Source organism: Globicephala melas, chromosome 4, assembly GCF_963455315.2.
Source record: "Globicephala melas chromosome 4, mGloMel1.2, whole genome shotgun sequence".
Taxonomy (NCBI): Eukaryota; Metazoa; Chordata; class Mammalia; order Artiodactyla; family Delphinidae; genus Globicephala; species Globicephala melas.
In genome coordinates this window covers 81,759,722-81,781,429 of record NC_083317.1, presented here as the reverse complement: position 1 = coordinate 81,781,429, position 21,708 = coordinate 81,759,722, and the positions used below count along the sequence as shown (strand labels likewise).

General features: G+C 39.2%; 1 protein-coding gene across 1 annotated transcript in view; it reads right to left on the bottom strand.

Moving 5' to 3' along the window:
• The window catches only part of EHHADH (enoyl-CoA hydratase and 3-hydroxyacyl CoA dehydrogenase), a 61,625-nt gene that overhangs the window by 34,696 nt on the left and 5,221 nt on the right, over positions 1 to 21,708 (bottom strand). Inside the window, exons 2-5 of the mRNA XM_030861568.3 lie at positions 17,261 to 17,802; positions 12,703 to 12,806; positions 7,574 to 7,746; positions 3,307 to 3,418 (exon numbers count right to left, since the gene is read on the bottom strand). Of these exons, the coding sequence (XP_030717428.1) occupies positions 3,307 to 3,418; positions 7,574 to 7,746; positions 12,703 to 12,806; positions 17,261 to 17,334 (463 nt within the window). The 5' untranslated portion in view covers positions 17,335 to 17,802. The remainder of the gene's footprint in view (positions 1 to 3,306; positions 3,419 to 7,573; positions 7,747 to 12,702; positions 12,807 to 17,260; positions 17,803 to 21,708) is intronic.

Below are 21,708 nucleotides of genomic sequence, written 5' to 3'. Positions count from 1 at the left end.
AGAAGAGCAGAAAAGGTTAGCTATTTATTAATTTAATCTAAATTTATTTACTTATTAATTTCCTAGGGGGCAGTGCCTATAGAGCTGGTATTTTTCTTCATTAACATCAGTAGGGAATCTTCAACTTTCAGTAACAATTTTTTAGCATCCCTTCTTAGGAAAAAAAATGTTTTCCAGAAGCAAGAGTCTTAATATCATCATTATCAATGGCTACTGTATTAGTTTCCTATACAGATTACCACAAACATTGCATCTTAAAACAGCACACATTTATTATCTTAGTTTAGGAGTCAGAAATCTAAAATAGGTCAGCAGAATTGTGCTCCTTCTGGAGGCTCTGAGAGAGAATCTGTTCCTGGGCTTTTCTAGCCTCTAGAGGCTGCCTACATTTCTTCTTCTCTTCCTCCATCTTCAAAGCCAGCTGTGTATCATCTTCTCTCCCTCCTGCCTTCCTCTTCTAAGGACGCTTGTGATAAATTGTGCCTACCTAGACAATCTAGAATGATCTCCCATCTTGAGATCCTTAATTTAATCACACCTGCAAGGTCCCTTTCGAATGTGAGGTAATATATTCACAGGTTCTAGGTATTAGGACGTGGACATCTTGGAGAGAGGCATTATTATGCCTACCACAGTTACCATTTATAAAATGTCTCCTCTGTGACAGGTACTATACCAGAAGCAAGTCATGTAATTTCATTATTCCTTACACAACTATGTGGTTGTTTTACTGATGAGAAAATGAAGACTGAGAGAAGTTCAGACAATCTCCCTTCTAAATTTCAGGCCAGTCTATCCAACTGTCTACCTGACACCTCAAGTTGGATGTCAAACCTTAACATGTCCAAAACTAAGCTCTTGTGATTCCTCCCTACAACCTGCTCTACCAGCAGAATTCCCCTTTTCTCAGTAATGGCGCCATCCTTCCAGCTGCTGAGGCCATTAGAATCATCATTTTCTCTCCCCTTTCCCTCACCTCTCACATTTGGTCTGTCACAAAATCCTGTTGGCTCAAAATATATCCAGAATTTGACCACGTCTCACCATTTACATTGTTACCACTCAGGTCTAACCTCCCATCATGGCTCCCTTGGATTATTAAAGCAGGCTTCTAATCAGTCTTCCTATTTCTGAACTTACCTCCACTTAATATATTTTCAGTAGCCAGGGTGATCTTTTAAAAAACATAAGTGACAGCATGTTTGTTAGTTTTCTGCTCAAAACACTCTAATGCCTTTCTACCTCTTCAGAAGAAAAGCCAAAGTTCTCTCTATAATCTTCAAGTCCCTACCTGATGTGACTTTACCCCCTACTACTCTTCCCCTTACTCACCTTACTCTAGCTTCATTGACCTTCTTGCTGTTCTTTGAAATTTCCAAGTATGCCCCTACCTCAGGGCTTGGTATTTGCTATTTTCTCTGTGTGGAATATCTTCCTCCAGATATTGGCATAACAAGCTTCCTCCATCCTTCAGGTATTCACTCACATTCATTTTGTAGGAAAGCCTTTCCCAACTATCCTACCTAAAATATTACCCAACCCCCAGCCCTATCATTTTACATTTCCCCTTTCTGCTTTATGTTTTCTCCTTAGCACTGATCTCCATCTAACCTACCATGTATACTGCTTACATAATAGGTAGGCATGGAGTTTAAGAAGAGTATACAGTGTGGTAGCTGGTCTCCAAAGTGACCTGCCATGTGTTTGACCTCTAAGTATTCAAGTTCCCCTCCCAAGTTGGATAGGGAAGACTTGTATAATCAATAGAATAGTTCAGAAAAGATGGCACGTGACTCCAAAGCTAGGTCATAAAAGACGTTGCAGTCTTTGCCTTGCTCTCTCTTGGATCACTCACTCTAGAGGAAGCCAGCTTCCATGCTGTGAGGATATGCAGGTAGCTCTAGAGAGAGGTCCATGTGGAGAGGAAATGAAGCCTCCTGCCAACAGTCAGCTGCAGCCATCCATGTGAGTGCGCCATCTTGGAAGCAGATCTTGGAAGTAGATCCTCCAGCCCCAGTCAAGTTTTCAGATGACTATGGCCCCAGTCAGTATCTTGACTGCAACTTCATGAGAAACCTTGAGCTAGAACCCAACTAAGCTGTTCCCAAATTCCTGACCCACAGAAACAAGGGAAGAAAAACACTGCCAATCAAACCACAACTCACAATGAATGTAAGAGGCGTCCTGATTTCAAAGATGTGGAAAACACTGTGCATTTTTGAATTGATAATTATTGTTATTGTTGTTGTTTTCTGTATATAATATCCATAAGGGCAGGAGTTTTTGTAGGTTTGATTTACCTCTATAGTTCCCACTGCCTACAACAGGGCCCAGCACATGAGAAAAAATTAAACAGCTGCTGCATGAGTGAATAAAAATTAATTTGTACAAGGCATATTGTTTATATGTGGTACAGCTGGGATTCAAGCTCAGGTCTTTGATTCTAAAGATTGTGCTCTTTTTATTGCCCATTCTTTGGGATATAGTCTATTACCAAGATCCTCATCTTATTTTTACTCAATCCTCCTCTTTCACTAAAGTCGGATATGGGAATAATAACATATAACTAACACTTTTTACCATGTCTAGGACTGTTCTAAGCACATTGTATGCATTAAGGTGTCTAATCTTCACCACACCACCATATGGTAGGTGCTATTGTCATAAACATTTATGAAGAAACTAAGGCACAAAGAGGTAAAGTGTCTGGCCCAAGGCCTCATTAGTTCCACCTGTTTGGAGTAAATAGTTATGTATGTTCTTTCATCCAACCTCACTTCGACTGGCAATATCTTTCTATGTCTTATCATATTTGGTAAATTCAGGGTCTCTAGATGATTTCTAGTGTTGCATTGTTCACATTCCCTATTGAAAGAGAAAACTTTTATTTGAAGCTAACACCTTATCACCTGGGAAATGAAAAATGCAGTCATTTCCAAACTAAAATTTGAAATCTTTCCTTGGAAATTCTGGTTTCAATTCTTGTTTATATTACAATTTCTAAATTAGATCTGAATATAATGCACCCTATGTGAAACCAGTGTCTATGAGCAGACACTTAAATTTCATTAGGGCTCTGTATATACTTTCATTTAGAAAGCACTCACATTTGCTCTTCATGGTAACTTTCGAGAAGCTCTCAGAAAAGGCATTCTTTACATTTAAAGATGAGAAAATTGACATCAAAGAAGTTAAAGTATCCTCTTAAAATTACATGGGTAGGGAATGGTCAAGCCAGAATGTTTCTAAATCCTAGTCCAGTTCCTCACATTGAACTAGACAGACATTGGCAGGGTTAGTACTGACCTGAGGTAATTAAGTCAAGTGCAGCAGGAACTCCAATAAGTCTGGGGAGAAGCTGGGTTCCTCTTGCACCAGGAAGGATTCCTAGTGTGACCTCTGGGAAGCCAACTTGAGCCTATCAAAGATTGAAGGCATAAAGGTCATTAGAATGAGATGATATATTCAGAGTCAAGGCAAGCATTCCCCTGGGTTTCTCACACCCTCAAAAACATTGCTGCATAGAATTCAGTGAGAGTTTCTACAGAGAAAATTAGTGCACACCCTCTCCTTTAATTAATAGCATAAATAGAGCTGTGCCATCCCTAAGTCTTCATGTTGAAACACATCCCCAGCTTCTTACACAATTCTTCTCTGACTCTATTATTCACAGAATGGGAAAAAATAGTTGCTAATAACATATGTGGAATATATAAAGAACTTTTATAACTCAATAATAAAAAGACAAATGATCCAATTCAAATGGGCAAAGCATCTGAATAGACATTGCTCCAAAAAGATACAAATGGCCAATAAGCACATGAAAAGATGCTCAATATCATTAGCCATCAGGGAAATGCAAATCAAAACTACAAGATACCACTTCATACCCACTATGATGGCTATAATAAAAAAGACATACAATAACAAGTTTTAGAGAGTATGTGGAGCATACAAAACCCTCATACATTGCTGGTGGGACCGTAAAATGATGCAGTCACTTTGGAAAACAATTTGGCAGTTTCTCAAAGGTTAACCATACGACCAGAGTTACCATACGACCCAGCAATTCCACTCCTCTATATATACTCAAAAGAAATGAAAACATGCCCACAAAAAACACTTGTGCAAAAATTTTCATAGCATCATTGTTCATAAATCCAAGAAAGAAGAAACAATCCAAATGTCCATCAAGTAATGAATGAATAAAGAAAATGTGGTATATCCATAAAAAGAAATATTCAGCCATGGAAAGGAATAAAATACTAATGACATGTTACAACACAGGTGAACCTTGAAAACAATGCTAAGTGGAAAAAACCAGACACAAAAGACAACATATTGTATGTTTTCATTTACATGAAGTGTCTAGAATAGGTAAATCCATACAGACAGAAAGTAGATTAGTAATTGCTAGGACTGGGGGAGAGGGAAATGATGGTTTACTCCTAAAAGGTGTGAAGTTTCTTTTGAGGGTGATGAAATATCCTAAAATCAACTGTGGTAATGATTGCATAACTCTGTGAATATACTAATATACCGCTGGACTGTACACTTTAAATGAGTGAATTATATGGTATATGAATTATATCTCAATGAAGCTATTATAAAAAGAGAAAGAAAGAAAGAAAGAAGGAAAGGGAGGAAGAAAGGAAGAAAGGAAGCGAGGAAGAAAGGAAGGGAGGAAGAAAGGAAGAAAGTCAGGCAGCAACCTCAGTCCAGATGAGAGGGTGAGATTGAGACCTTAATCACATGTCTCTCTTTGCCTTAAAAGTGGCCAAAGTTCTGTTAGTCATTTTCCAGGTATAAGGATGGGAGGAGGAGGGTACTTAAATACAGACTGCCATTTGCCCAAATTGTGATGCCAACAGCTCCAAAATACCTGGAATGTTTGAGCCTCTCTCACATGAGGCTTTCCTAGCAGTTGATCACCATTTTTCCCACCAGTGGTCATCCCTATCCCCTGACTTACTATTGCTTATAACTTAGATCTGCACTCAGTGTGCAGAAGGTCATGGTATTAGGAACACAGAAAAAGGAACACTTAGGATATGTGTCTTTATTTATAAGTTTTATAAAAAATTAAAACAACATAGGGAAATGGTTAAATAAATTATGATAAATCTATAAGATGAAAAATTATGCAACCATTTAAAATGATATTTTTAAGGAATATTTCCAATAAGATTGACAGCAAATTTCTCATCAGAAACCATGGAGAGGGCTTCCCTTGTGGCACAGTGGTTAAGAATCCACCTGTCAATGCAGGGGACTTGGGCTCGAGCCCTGGTCTGGGTAGATCCCACATGCCACGGAGCAACAAAGCCCATGTGCCATAACTACTGAGTCTGCACTCTAGAGCCCGCTAGCCACGACTACTGAGCCCACATGCCACAGCTACTGAACCCCATGCACCTAGAGCCCCTGCTCTGCAACAAGAGAAGCCACCACAATAAGAAGCCTGCGCACCACAAGGAAGAGTAGACCCCACTCACCGCAACTAGATGAAGCCCACACACAGCAACAAAGACCCAACACAGCCAAAAATAAATTAATTAAAAATAAAAAAAAAGATACCAGGGAGACCAGTGCCAGTGGGATGACACGTTCAAAGTACTGAAAGAAAAGTACTGTCAACCAAGAATTCTACATCCAGCAAAACTAGTCTTTAAAAATGAAGGCAAATTGGGACTTCCCTGGTGGTGCAGTTGTTAAGAATCTGCCTGCCAATGCAGGGGACACAGGTTCGAGCCCTGGTCCAGGAAGATTCCCACATGCTGTGGAGCAATTAAGCCCATGCACCACAACTACTGAGCCTACACTCTAGAGCCCGTGAGCCACAACTACTGACACCCGTGAGCCTAGAGTCCATGCTCCACAACAAGAGAAGCCACCACAATGAGAAGCCTGCACACCACAGTGAAGAGTAGCCCCCACTCACTGCAACTAGAGAAAGCCCACATTGCAGCAATGAAGACCCAACACAGCCCAAAATTAAAAAATAAATAAAAATTTATTTTAAAAAATGAAGGCAAATTAAGACATTTTCAGATAAATAAAAATTGAATTTGTTGCTAGCAGATCTGCCCTACAAGAAATCCTTCAGGATGAAATGAAAAGACACTAGACAGTAACTCAAATCCACATGAAGGAATAAAGAACACTGTTAAAGGGTAACTACACAGGTAAATATAAAAGACAGTATTAATGTAATTTTTTGTTTGCAATTCCTCTTTTTCCTTACCTGATTTAAAAGACCACTACATTAAGCAATAATTATATATTTATGTTGATGGGCATGCAATGTATAATGATATAATTTGTGACAATAACAGCATAAAGGTGGTGTGTAACAGAACTATATGGGAGCAAATTTTTTACATACTATTGAAATTAAGTTGGTATTAATCTGAACTAGCTTATCAGAAATTAAGATGTTAATCCCCAGGGCAACCACCACTAAGAAAACAACTCAAAAATATACAGTGAAAGAAACAATAAGAGAATTAAAAGTGTACTAGAACTTATCCATTTAATACAAACAAAAGCATTAATGGAGGAACTGAGGAATGAAAAAATATAAGACATAGAAAACAAATAGCAAAATGGCAAAAGTCCTTCCTTATCAGTAATTATGTTAAATGTAAATGGTAGAGATTGGTAAAATGGATAAAGAATATTTAATAATAATTTAGATACAGTATTAGTATGAAAATAGACTACAAGTGAAATACAATAAAATTCCAAATGTATTTTTTTTTTAAAAAAAAGATTGCGAAGAAAAAAATTACACAGGAAAAAGACAAGGAAGAAAAAGATAAAATGTCAATAGTGGTTATTTCTGAACTGTGAGTTTATGGTGACTTCAGTTTTACATCTTTGTACTTTCCTGTATTTTATAGTCTATTACAATGATGAATATTATCTTTATTATTAGAAAAATGTATTACTTATAAAAATATTACTATTATAAGACTGGTATCACAAACCTCAATCTACATGTCTAATAACCCAAATTAAATCTATTTCCAGAAATACATGGATTTACTAGTTGTGCACAGTTTCCAATAGGAACTTGTCTTCTTAAGTACTAAAAATTATGAGACCACAAAACTGAAATGTTTGAGATAGGAAACAAAAATTTAAATAAGTATGTACACTCAGGGGTGATGGTCAAAATATTAATACCTCATACTGCATGAGCATAGCTCAGTGAAATCTGATGTGGGCCATAGTACCAGAGCAAGGTCCTGGGTGTCCTGTACAGGAGTTCCCCTTTAACTAGTGGGTCATGGGAAGGTCCAAAGGCTAGGGTTAGGGGAAGTGATGGGACAGTCACAGGCTCAGGGTAGTAACTCTTTATCAACTAGAATGGACATATTTCAACATTTCAACAAAGAGTAACACTGTACTTGTATGTAACAGCTGAACACCAGTGCTAGAAAAACCTAAGAGTTGTGAACCAGTAAGCTAACCATTCAAAATGATCACCTCTGATGCTTATGACTACATTTAGAGCTTGCTCTAAAGAAAAGCTCCCTACATCAAATCCCATATGGATCCCCTCTGTTACCTCTGCATGGGCAATCCTATAGTGACAGCCCAGGGCCAGCTCCAGTCCCCCTCCTAAAGCCACCCTTTGGATAGCTGCCACCACAGGCTTCTTGTTTCTCTGTACTTCATCTACTACACTTCCCAATGTCAAGTCAAAGGTCTTATCAGCACTGAAGCCACGGATATCAGCACCTAAGAACACAAAGACAAGGAAAAAAGAGAGTTGAAGAAGACTTTGCTATAGAACAATAAGTTACCAGATTACACTTAAGGAATCTCAGATCTCTTTGGACCCATGAAACTCTTTATCCTTTGGTTGCAGACACAGTAAAGGAACAAGTAGCCTGGAAAATGTAGAAAGATATGAGAGAAAATCCTCAAATCTTTATCAGAAGTCCTGTAATCTAAAATCTGTCTTTCCATATGATAGTAGTAACTCTACTTTTAGAAAAATTTGAAAGCTCAGAAAAGGGAAGCAAAGATTCTAAGATTGAGTCAGCCATTCCCATTTTTTGCATGATACTGTTCACCAACTCTATTCACAGCAATTTAGACCCATATCTTTGTTAAGGGCATCAGTCATTACAATATAAAACCTCAGGGTAAAATGAAGACATATTTGTGAGTTATATGTAAATCAATCAGCTTAGAATTACATTTCTGTGATAGACTTTTTTGTGATCAATAAAAGTAACAACATTTACTGCTTTTCCTAATTATAAAAATCATATGCATTATAGAAATCTTGAAAAATACACAAAATTATAAAGGACAAAAATATTACTCCAAATATCACCACACAGAGATAACAATGTAATATTTTGGTGAATTTTTAGTTTTTTTCCCAACGCACGTATGTAAATTGCTTTGTGACCTTGAGTAAGTTATTTAACCATTTTGTTTCAATACCTATCTTAAATAACTGATGTGACAATTAAATGAATGTTTACTATAATATATATATTTAACAATATTGAGAACACTCTGTAAAGTCATTTTTTATATTTTCCTTTTTTCACATAACATTATACATAGTAGTGAGCTTTTCCCCTATAGCATTATATGTTCTTTGAAAATATTAAGCCTGGTACAAGTTAAAAAGTTAAATTAATTATTTCATGTTCAGCCTTTCTTTTTTTTTTTTTTTTTTTTTTGCTACCTGCTCCTCATCTAGCATCCATCCAGGGATTGTGCTTTTTTTCTCACCAATCCATCATATTTCACACTCTACTGTTATTATTTATTTTTATTTTTTTAGATTCCTTTTGGTTCTAGAGAAACAAGGTGAACTTCAGTCTGAATGTCATGTCTATTATTCCTGTAACTTTAGGTTAAACTAATTTTTCAAGTAACAGAAGCAATTAACATTTGTTGGATAAATACTATACATAAGGCACTGGGCTAAGTAGTTTCATATATTGTCTCATTTAATTTTCTTAACACCTAAGTTAAATAGTCTATTAACATTTTACAAGTTTAAGTTTAAGGCTTTGAGATGTTAAGTGACTAGTTCAGACATATGATTCTGTAACTGGTTGAATAAGGATTTGAGCTCAGGCAGTTTGACTACACAGTTCACATTCTTAAATGTTATACTACATTCTTCTACTTGCAGCAAAAGGTTAGTATGATCATCCCAATTTTATAGAAACCAAGGCACAGACAAGAGTATAGTGATTTCACTTTTTAACTGTTTATCTCTGGCACATAGAAATGCAATTAATTTTTGGATCCTGATTTTACATCCAGCAAGATTCCTAAATTCTATTATTAATTCTAATAATTTTCTGATAGATTTATTTTTTACAAACACTCATTTCTTCTGAATAATGATGGTTCTGTTTCTTCCTTCCCAATGCTTATACCTTTCATTTCTTTTTCTAGGCTGGCCAGGGCCTAGAATATAATGTCAAATACAAATGGTGATAGCAGCCAGCCTTGTCTTATTTCTTTCTGAAAAGGAAAGCATTCAATTTACCATTTTGTTTGATGTTTGCTGTAGGTTTTTAAAAATAGATACATTTTGCCTGATGAAGACATTTTCTTTCTATATTTAGTTTACTAAGAATTTTAATCTTTAATGCATGCTAAACGTTACCAAGTGTTTTTTTCTGAATCTCTTGAAATAATCACATGATTTTCCTCCTTTAATCTTTTAATAGGATGAATTACATTGATGTCTCATGTTTAATGAATCTGGTATTTCTGGGATGAAAGTGATATATCATGCTTTTTATATATCGTTAGATTCAGTTTTATTATATAATGTTTCAGAGTTTTATATCTAGGTTAAACAAAAAACAAAAATACAAATAAAATTGGCCTTTAATTTTGCTTTTTCATACTGTCTTGACAGGTTTTGTTATCAAGGTTATGCTAGCCTCACAAAATGAGTTGGGAAGTGTACTGGATAGAACGGTGTCCACCCAGAACCTGTGAATGTGATCTTATTTGGAAATAGGGTCTTTGCAGATATAATCAGGTAAAGAAGAGGTCATACTGGATCAGTGTGGGTCTATATAAGATCAGGGAAATTTGGACACAGAGGATAAAGCCACAGGAAGACAGAGGCAGAGATAGGGATAATGCAGCAACAAGCCAAGGATTGCCAAGGATTGCCAGCAACCACAGAAGCTAGAAGAGGCAAGGAAGACTTCTTCCCTAGAGGCTTTGGAGAAAGAATGGCCTTGCAGATATCTTGATTTTGAACTTTTAGCCTCTGGAACTCTGAGAGAATAAACTTCTATTGTTTTAAGCCACCCAGTTTGTGCTCACTTGTTATGGCAGCCCCAGGAAACTAATATAGAAAGTGTTCCCTCTTATTTTTATTCTCTGAAATGTTTGTGTAAAATTAGAATGATATTTTCCTTGACTTTTCAGTTAGAGGTTACCAATGAAGTCATCTGGGACTTGAATTTACTTTGTGAGATTTTTGATTACTGACTCAATTTCTTTAATGGTTTTCTGTTTCTTCTTGAATCAATTTTGTAAGCTCTGTTTTTCTACTTGTTCATATTATCATTTTTAATGGCTAGAGCATCTTCAGTGATATCCCTTTTGTCATTCTTTATATGTATTGTTTGTATTGTCTCTTTTTTTTCTTGATAAGCCTCTCTGAAGCTTTATCAATTTTATTAGTATTTTCAAAGAACATTTGATATTATTGTTCTCTTGATTCACATTCGTATTCTATTTTAGTAATTTCCCCTCTATCATTTCCTTCCTTCTACTTCATTTGGATCTATTTTACTGTTTGTTTTGTCAGTTCCTTAATAGGAATACCACAATATGTTTCAGTGTTTTTTCTTTTCTGATATATACCTTTAAGGCCATACATTTCCTGCTAAGCTTTGCTTTAACTGTATCCCTCAAGTTTTATATATTGTTTTTATTATCATTCAGTTAAAAATATTTTCTAAATTACATTATGATTTCTGCTTTGACTCAAAGGTTATTAAAAAATGAATTTATTTTCCAAACACATGAGAATCTCTAGTTATATTTTTGTTATTGATTTCTAGCTTGATTGCACTGTTGTCAGAGATATTCTAAATGAAATTTATTGAGATAAGCTTTCACAGTCCAGTAGCTGATCAACTTTTGTAAATGTTGCAGATTGGAGAATACATATTTTCCGATTGCTGGGCACATTGTTCTATCTAAGTCCATTAAATCAAGTCTGACAATCCCTAATGCTTTTCCAGAACAATTATTTTTGCTGCCTCTGAACTCTAACTACGTTCTCTCCTACCTCCTTTTTTTTTTTTTTTTTTTGCAGTACGCGGGCCTCTCTCACTGTTGTGGCCTCTCCCGTTGCGGAGCACAGGCTCCGGACGCGCAGGCCCAGCGGCCATGGCCCACGGGCCCAGCCGCTCCGCGGCACGCGGGATCCTCCCGGACCGGGGCACGAACCCGCGTCCCCCTCATCGGCAGGCAGACTCTCAACCACTGCGCCACCAGGGAAGCCCTCCTACCTCCTTTTTTACAAAGAAATATCAGTTCTGATTTTTCATAATTCTGATCCCTCACTCCATGCCTCAAAGTCACCATCTTGGGCTCCCAACCTTAAGTTTTCAAATAGTTGAGTAAGCTATTTAATAGCTGGTTAATGTTTGGCCCACTATTTAACTTCTCTTAGGCTTAGCCTTCTCATCTGTAAATGGAAACTGTAGGATTTACTGAGGATTAAAATATAAAGTATGTAAAAATATTACTATTTTCATTGTTAATAAGTAAATAAGCTACTCAGTACTGGCACATAGCAGGTAAGCTAAACGGTAATTATTATAATGATTAATGTGTTTATATTTATTCATTGTTATGATTTCAACATCTATTTCTTCTCAGGTTACCACGACATACATTAAATTCCTCTGGCAAAAAAAAAAAAAAAAAAAGAAGAAGAAGAAAAATGAAAAAAATTCCTCTGGCTACAGTAAGAATACATGGGCCTTCATATCCATGGAACTTTTGTCAAAGGGTATAATTTGGGAAAAGAAGAAAAGGTGCCACAAATACCAGTGAATAAATCACCATTTCAGATGCTTTTGCCGTATTTTGTCACTATTTTGCATCTTCACAGGATAACCCAATAAAGAGTGCATGGTCACTGAGATGGGTGACTATCAGAAGAAAAGTGAAGTCCATTGCAGGACTCTGTGTAAAATAAAAAATAACATTTATCGAACATGTTCTGCATGCAAGCACTGCTCTAGGGCTTTCAGATGTGTTATCTCATTTACTCTCACAAAAACCTGTTAAGATATAAATATTATGGTATCTATTTTATAAATAGAGAAATTGAGTTTCAGGAGATTTAAGGGACTTGCCCAAGCTCGCATAGGATGGTGACACATGCAGAGCAGATATGTACCAGCAGATGTATACTAGCAGCTATAATAGCCATCAAGCCTGGAACTAAATGTCCTCCAAAGGCCCAATCCAATATAAAAGAGAGTAAGGTCAGCATCTTCTCTGGGTTCTCTCCTATGACTCTTGTCTCTTTCTCCACAATGTTTCTCATTCCCATTCAACTCCCATATTCATTACCCACACTATAGTATTACCCACAAGAACAGATAATGCAGCATTGATCTCAGTCTGTGGCAGGATTTCAGAGAGCATGGGAGAGGGTTAGACACTGGTTACCTGCAGAGAAGATGCCATCTGCTCCACAAATCACAATGGCTTTTACTGTATGGTCTGTTAGAGCTTTCTGCAGACCCTCTTTTATTCCACGGAGAACAGTCTCACTAAAAGGGAAAAAAATTACGTGAAGCATGAGTCAGAATCAAATTTCTACCATCTCAGAGTTTTTTTTCCTTTCTTAACAATGAAAAATTAAACATATACACGATGTATAAAAATCCTAGATACTTATCATTAAACTTTCACTAATTTAACAAATAATATATGTATTTACTGTAAATTAAGCACTGAGTTGATTAAACACATAAACTTTAGGAAAAAAAGTGTTTTCCTACATTTTGCTGTAACTTTGACCACTTAGAATCAGCACTATCAATTTAAAAATATTATAGACATATCCTATGTACAGTGAGGGCTTACAACATCCTAGGGAGAACAAAATGTACACAACACAATATCACACTAAAATAAGTGCTGTAATAAAGGTACAAAGAAAGTGACGTGGAACTCCCGAGAGGAAAGAAAGTCTTGTTTTTAAAAATAAATTTATTATTTATTTATTTTTGGCTGTGTCGGATCTTTGTTGCTGAGTGTGGGCTTTCTCTAGTTGTTGTGAGCGGGGGTTACTCTTTGTTGTGGTGCATGGGGTTCTCATTGCCGTGGCTTCTCTTGTTGTGGAGCACAGGCTCTAGGCACTTGGGCTCCAGTAGTTGTGGCGCATGGGCTCAGTGGTTGTGGCTCACAGGCTCTAGAGAGCAGGCTCAGTAGTTGTGGCACACGGGCTTAATTGCTCCGCAGCATGTGGGATCTTCCCAGACCAGGGATTGAACCCGTGTCCCCTGCATTGGCAGGCGGATTCTTAACCACTGCGTCACCAGGGAAGTCCCAAGAAAGTTTTTTCAATTTGTCATATTGGCATAATATAAGAAACTGAAATTGTCTAAAAATAACAGTCTAAGTGATGTGGCAGGGGCTGCAAGTTACCCCCAAATATCCCTCCATCCCAACATTCTTCGAAGTATTAAACATCTGGTTTTTAGCTGGATACATGGCTGCCCAAAATAAAGACTACATTTCCCAGCAGTAAGGTCAGCCCGAGGCATTAATTTCTGGCCAATGGGATGGAAACGGATTTGGTACATGCAACTTTTGGGAATAGTCCTCAAAGGATTGGGTATGCTTTTTGCTTTTTCTTTCCTCCCTACTTCTGGCAGGAATGCAGATATGATGGCTAGATTTGGAGCAGCCATTATGGATCAAGAGGTGGAAGCTGTTTATTGAGGATGGCGGAGCAAAAGATAGACAGAATTGGGATCACTGATGATTGTGGAGCAGCCATACCAGTCATTCCAGGACGCTGCTGTGACAGACATCAACTTTTTCTTATTTAATCCATCATGATTTTGAGTTTTCTGTCACTAGCAGCCAAGCCTAATCCTAACTAATTTAGGCGGTAAAGGCAAGGTCTGGGAAAGAAAGGGCATGTAGTAGACTTTGCCAAATTTCAGTAGATGAGGGAGTCATCCACAGAGGAGATAGTTAAAGCCAAGATTGAATGAGTCTGCCAAAGAAAAAGAACAGAGAGCTGAGGGTAGATCTAGATGATCTAAGAGGTGGGAGAGGCTCAGCAGAGTGATTCAGTACCAAGGGAGCCCAAAGTCACAGAGACCAAGAGAGGAGAATTTGCCATGAAGCAGAGGATCAACAAGTGCCAAGGGATGATAAAGGAGGAGAACTGGGAAGAGTGGTGAGGAATTGCTTAAAGGAAAAACGGTAGAACCAGAGTCCAATCAGTTTTGCCTTAGAGTTCTAAGTATTGGGGGAACATTTTATACAGAGTGAAAAAAAAATCTTAAAACAAACAACAACAAATGTCCATAAAGCCAGATTGTTCAGACCAGCAACTGAGTTAAAACCTCAGGGAATAAAGGAGATACTTGCCCTTGTTTATGGCAATTCCCTTTTTTCCACCATTTAAGCCCGCTGAAATCAAACAAAACCTCTTGCCTTCAACTAGTTAATTAGAAACCAAATCTGCTAATGGAAAACTGATTCTGAACCATCCATACTACTGAGAAGTCCACAAGGCACATATTTCCTTCTGGGTAAATGATGGCTGGAAAATGAGCCCAAGCTGCGCCACTGAGGAGACAAGGCTGGCTTTTCCCATTTCAACCAACCCCTACTCTTTTATTTCTTATGTTCTTGCTAATTTTGCAAATATAAAACACAGGAAAAAAAGAAAAATGAAAATGGCTGTAGTAGATATAGCTTTACTAGATTCTAGTTGAGTGAAAAGGACAACAACTTCGCAGCAATGTCAAGGTCACAGGGGTTAAGAAATTATTTTCTCCCCTTAATATTGTCAGGCATGGAGAAATGGAGTCTAAAGGTAACATTTCATGAGTGATGACCAAAGATCTTTAGCTTCTGTCACTATAGGAAGCCTTTCTTGTGACAATTTTTTAAAGCCAGGGGGTCAGCGAATCAAGCCGTGCCTTGTGACCAGCATTCTTCAAACAAAGAAATAGAAAAGAAAATATAATATATCAAACAAAACAAATAAGTTTCACGAAACTTTGTTTTCAGTTATGTATTCGTATGTGTGTGTGTCTTAGGTTGCTATGTAAAACATGGATTCCTGTGTGGATTATAATTTTAAAAAGTGTGAAAGCCATTGTTCTGGGAGATGGGCCTAGTAATCAGACATGTCCTACATTTGTAAAGAGGGTTGGCATTCACCTGAATAGAAGGAAACCTGGCTGGCTAAAGGAAGCAAGGAAAGATTTGAACTATTTGGTTGGGCCCAAAAATATTCAAATAAGAATCTCTCACTTAGCTAGGAAGAAATAACTTCCCACATAAAATTAGAAATAGGAAGGGAGAAAGGAAGGAAGGGAAGAAGAAAAGTGTAAAGCAAAAAAAACAAATTGGGAACCTGTTAAACTTGATGAATGTGCTGGGACACACACCTCTACCTAAACATAAGTTCAGAAGAAGGTAGATGGGAAAGGGCAAGAAAGCAAGTGGAGAAAATCTTGATGCAGCTGCAATGAATCCTGAGCAGCGGGGCCTGCTGGTAGGGGCTTGTAACAGGCCTTCTGACTAATAGTACTAATGATAGCTAACATCTGCTAAGTGCCAGTTTATAATCTCTAACACATTTAAACCTCACAACAACTTAATGAGGTAGATACTAACATTTCTCCTGCAAGGGGGGCTAGGGGGCAGGTTAAATAACAGAAACATTTTAAGTAGTTATGGTAAAATATTCCTAGTTATAGGTAGTAGACTGTGGAACCTTTTTCCCCAAGTTCTAGATGGGCACAGTTTCCCATTATGAGCAGAGGTTAAGGCAGAGTCCTAATATTTAGTAATTCTAATAGGAATACAGTCAAGTTCAAAACTGATATGTAATCATATTACTCATGTTTTTCTTCATCAAAGCCAAAATAATAAATATTTTGCTTTTTTCTGAGAGTGGCAAGTAAGTGGACATTATCATCCTTGAATGATTTTATTTCTGATTTTTTATATTTTTAAATGCAAAATTTTATATTAAAATAATTATACTAGTGCTAATGATAAAATCAAATCTGATGATAGTAGGATGAAAATTCAGTTAAAATTAGTATGTCTTCTCATTACAGTCTCTTTTTGCTCCAGCATCATGTGATAAGGATTTTGACCAAAAGTCTTTCTCTTTGTGCTTTATATGTTCTCCGTAAATTATCATTTCTTCTAATCCTACTCCCTGTGGATAGGTGACTCTTTCCTAGGCTGATGTATCACTATACTTTTTTCAGAGATATAAAAGAACCAAACCTATATAACGTCATTAACTTTCAAAAGAGCAGCGTTAATCTCACTTTTAAAAAGTAATGCTTTTACAAGTTTAACAAGGAAGGTACTCCACAGTAGTTTTTCAGAAAACGCTATTTAATAGGCTTATTCTGATATGGGCTTAACCCAACATGGATCTTCCACGGAAGCACTAAGACCTTAAGGTTTACAACAGACCAAGAGATATACCTTTGCATATCTGGGCCAGGACACAATCCTCTTTTACTCACTGTGTTGGCATTAAAGGGGATCTATATTTCTAACAGTGCGAAGCCACTTTATTGTTGGATTCCTAAAACTTTTAGTCACACATTATAAGGGTGGCCTGGACTCGAGGTTGGGAAGTGAAGGATCAAGGTCCAGCCAGCATTGCACTAAGACCTTTGGAATAGAAAGTACGGCTGAGAAGTCAAAGTTGCAAGCAAGCAGAAGAGTCCAGCGCGAAGGGAGCACGGACAGACCCGATCCATCCCAGCTCCCCCGCTTCGTAGCCATCTGTCTGCCTCTCAGCCTCGGTTTCCTTACCAGTGAGAGAGTTCTCTGCAAACAGGAACTGAGCTAACCAATGTAAAAGGCCCTGGCATATGCCCAGGTTTAATCCGTTTCAGTGTCTCTCTCCGTTTAAACCAGCAGGGGAGAGTCAAAGCTTCCACTGCAGGCAGGCGGCTAAGACCCTGCTCGCTGTCCCCGGGCTGAAGGCGGCCGAGCCCGTTACCTGAGCGCGTTGACAGGCGGGTTTCGTAGGCGGATCAGCGCCAGGCAGTTCTGCAGCCGCGTAAACTCAGCCATGTTTCCTCAGTCGCCGAGGTCGCCTCAGCTCATGGCCCCAGGGCGATATCACTTTCACTGGGCGCTGGGCCGGCCCCGCGAGGAGGGGCACCTGCTGGGCCAATGTGAGCTCGGCATCGCCTCCCGCCCCCCGGGCCGCTCCAGGGCGCCGATGCCCATCATCCATCCCAGCCCTCCTCCTTCCCCGGACCACAGCCCCGCGCTCTGCAGATCCTTGTCGTCTCCTCTTTGTTGGCTCTTGTCCTGCTCCCTGCACAAAGTAGATCAGGGAGGACTATGGAAAATGAGTGGAATTGCCAGCAAGTCGAGATTTGCAAACCGCTGGCCCAGAGGGGCTGGCTACTCTGGACAAGTCCTAGGTTCCCTAAGTTGGTGGAGCTGTGTCCTCATCACAGTTTTCATCTACACGATCCTTCTTAACAGGGACAGATATCTGGGATCCTCACAATTATGTGATATGACACACACCTGGAACACATAAAATACACAAATCATTCATTTCACCTAAATGGGTACGGTACTAATATCAAATATTTACAGAACCGTCATACAGCGACCTAGTGAAACCTTCAACTTTCCTGTCTGCCCAATCCTTCCATTTCTTTCTTCTTCTGCCATTCCTAAAGATTGTGATTTCCAATACTTCAACCACCAATTGAGCACCTATTATGTGCTAGGCTGTAGGCAGGAGACTAAAGATAAATAAAGCCTCGTTCAGGCTGGGACAAAGTTTTTAAAGATGCAGTTGGCCTCAGGCGGTCTCCACAGTCCATCAGGGGGCTAGAAGGCAGTCTGGAAGTTTCAGAGAAAAAAACAATGGAGCGGTTTTATTCACTAATGTTTCACCAATTTTAGCAAAGATTAAGGATTATTTTCATAGATTTTCTTTTACCTGTTGAAAATAAAACCAGGTTCCTACTCCTAGGAAAGTACCTATTGCCTTGAAGCCCTGAAAACAAGTAGCAGTCAGAACCCATCTAATCCGTCAAGGACAACCTATCAAGGACAGCCCCTCATTTTTTTTTTTTTTTTTGGCTGCGTTGGGTCTTTGTTGCTGCACGTGGGCTTTCTCTAGTTGCGTCAAGTGGGGGCTACTCTTTGTTGCGGTGCACGGGCTTCTCACTGTGGTGGCTTCTCTTGTTGCAGAGCACGGGCTCTAGGCACTTGGGCTTCAGTAGTTGTGGCACATGGGCTCAGTAGTTGTGGTTCGCGGGCTCTAGAGCGCAGGCTCAGTAGTAGAGTGTACGGGCTTAGTTGCTCTGCGGCATGTGGGATCTTCCCAGACCAGGGATCGAACCCGTGTACCCTGAATTGGCAGGCGGATTCTTTTTTTTTTTTTTTTTTTTTTTTTGCGGTACGCGGGCCTCTCACTGTTGTGGCCTCTCCCGTTGCAGAGCACAGGCTCCGGACGCACAGGCTCAGCGGCCATGGCCCACGGGCCCAGCCGCTCCGCAGCATGTGGGATCCTCCCGGACCAGGGCACGAACCCCCATCCCCTGCATTGGCAGGCGGACCCTCAACCACCGCGCCACCAGGGAAGCCCGGCAGGCGGATTCTTAACCACTGAGCCACCAGGGAAGTCCCAGCCTCTCACTTTTGATAGCCAGCCAATCACAAACAGCCCAGGGCACACGCCTCTGAGTGCCAACATTCAACATCAACCAGCCTCTTACAAGTGGCATCAATCTCTACTGCCTCTAAAATTCGCCAATCCCTGAATTCAACCTTGCCCAAAAACTATATGTAAGATCAACAGTCTGCTCTGCTTGGAGAGACTATGTATGACCAGCACAGCTTTCCCTTACTGTAGGAAGCAATAGATTCAGTATTGTCTTTTCAGATGTCGGCCTCTAGGGGAACAATTCTGCCGTCCATCCTAACAACTTCGAGTACCTCCACAAAGGCCATGTAGGCAAGGCTTAACAGTTCTGAAATTGCTCCTGGAGGAAGTGGAGATCAGCATGGTGTGGAGCCGTTTTGAGGCATTTTTCTCATCTACATCTTGGAGTCAGCCACGGGTCATTTCTCATCTATCTCCCTAGTTTTATTTGAACACAGAACTTTCTGCCTTGCACCTCCCTCCCCTTAGGTACAGCTGCAAATTTCTGTGTAAGTCTATAAAACTGTTTGGCAGTTTATTTTTTTTTTTTAATTCTATTTTTTTTTAGTGAAACAAGTAAAAGGTTTATTAGGAGCAAAAAAGTACATGTGAATAGACACACATGGGTGGGCTCAGAGAGAGAGTCGCGCCTTTGTGGTAGTTTAAATCACTTACATGGGGCCTTTCTTCTGGGTTTCCTCTGGCCAATCATCTTGCTTTGCCTGACTCAGAGTCCGTATTTGGTTAACTCAGTGTCCTCCCCGTGTGCGTGCGCACCTCTTAGCCAAGATGGATTCTGGCGCAGAAGCCTATGGGAAGGTTGACGCCACGCATTATGCGGTGGTGCCCCCTCCCTTTTTGGCCCCCAAGGAGTCTTTCTACGCATGGGTAGTCGGGAAGGTCTCCTTGACCTCGAGAATGAGAAATATCTGGTCTCTTTATTGTGAATCTGGGCAGGACTCAGCTCCTCCCTGCCTTGCTTGGCAGTAGTTTAGAGTTGGCTCCTCAGCAAGGCCGGGATTAGGGTGGGCAAAATTGAAGAGGGCACTCACTCTCGGTTTCATGCAATTGCTGACCCTGCCCTGCTCCTCAACAACAGCGATCCCCACAGTTCCTGTAATCTGTCATCCAGCCCCTCCTGTTTGGTGCCATACTGTGGGACTAGGTAGCAGATACCATGCTGATCTTTCTTTTGCTGTCTATGTAAATAATAAACTGTCTAAATCTATTTGGACTCCTTATGGGCCCAATCTATGGCAGTGTAGCAAGCTAACATAGCAGGTGCCACCATGATGTTGTTTACAGACCACTTGACCCCTTGACAGTCTCTTGATCGTTGTGATGAACTATTACATTCTTAAATTGTCTTCTTATTAGTTCCAACAAGTGCTACTTAGCAGGATGCCATTCCTCTTGACTAACACACTTCCACATCATTTGCATGTTACTGCTTTTGCTTCTTAAATATGTCATTTTCATTGCTGTCATGGTGTTGCAATTCACAAATAGATCAGTTGATCAGGACTTCCCTGGTGACACAGTGGTTAAGAATTCGCCTGCCAGTGCAGGGGACACGGGTTTGATCCCTGGTCTGGGAAGATCCCACATGCTGCAGAGCAATTAAGCCTGTGTGCCACAACTACTGAGCCTGTGCTCTACAGCCTGTGAGCCACAACTACTGAGCCCACGTGCCACAACTACTGAAGCCCAAGTGCCTAGAGCCCATGCTCCGCAACAAGAGAAGCCACCGCAGTGAGAAACCCGTGCACCTCAACAAAGAGTAGTCCCCGCTCAACGCAACTAGAGGAAGCCCACGTGCAGCAATGAAGACCCAATGCAGCCAAAAACAAGAAAAAAAGAAAAAGAAATATATTCAATGGCCATGATTAAAAAGTCTACAAATAACAAATACTGGAGAGGGTGTGGAGAAAAGGGAACGCTCCTACACTGTTGGTGGGAATGCAAGTTGGTGCAGCCACTATGGAGAACAGTATGGAGGTTCCTAAAAAAAACTAAAAATAGAGATGCCATACGATCCAACAATCCCAGTCCTGGGCATATATCCAGACAAAACTATAATTCGAAAATATAGATATACCCCTATGTTCATAGCAGCACTATTTACAATAGCCAAGACATGGAAACAACCTAAATGTCCACTAACAGATAAATGGATAAAGAAGATGTGGTACACATATATAGTGGAATATTACTCAGCCATAAAAAAGAATGAAATAATGCCATTTGTGGCTACATGCATGGACCTAGAGATTATTATACTAAATGAAGTAAGTCAGAAATATAAAGACAAATACCTTATGATATCACTTACATATGGAATCTAAAATATGACACAAATGAACTTATCTATGAAACAGAAACAGAACTCACAGACAGAGAACAGACTTGTGGTTGCCAAGGGGGTGCAGGGGAGGGTTGGATTGGGAGTTTGAGACTAGCAGATGCAAACTGTTATATAAAAAAATGGGTAAACAACAAGGTCCTATTGTATAGCACAGGGAACTATATTCAATATCCAGTAATAAACCATAATAGAAATAAGGTTTACAAAGAAGTATATTCAATATCTTGTAATAACCTAAAATGGAAAAGAATCTGAAGAAAAAATGTATATATATATAATATAATGAATTACTTAGCTGTACACCTGAAACTAACACAATATTGTAAATCAACTATACCTCAATTAAAATAGTAGTTCATTACAGCTTAAAAGAAAAATATAAGAATGTAAATATAAAACTTTTATGTAC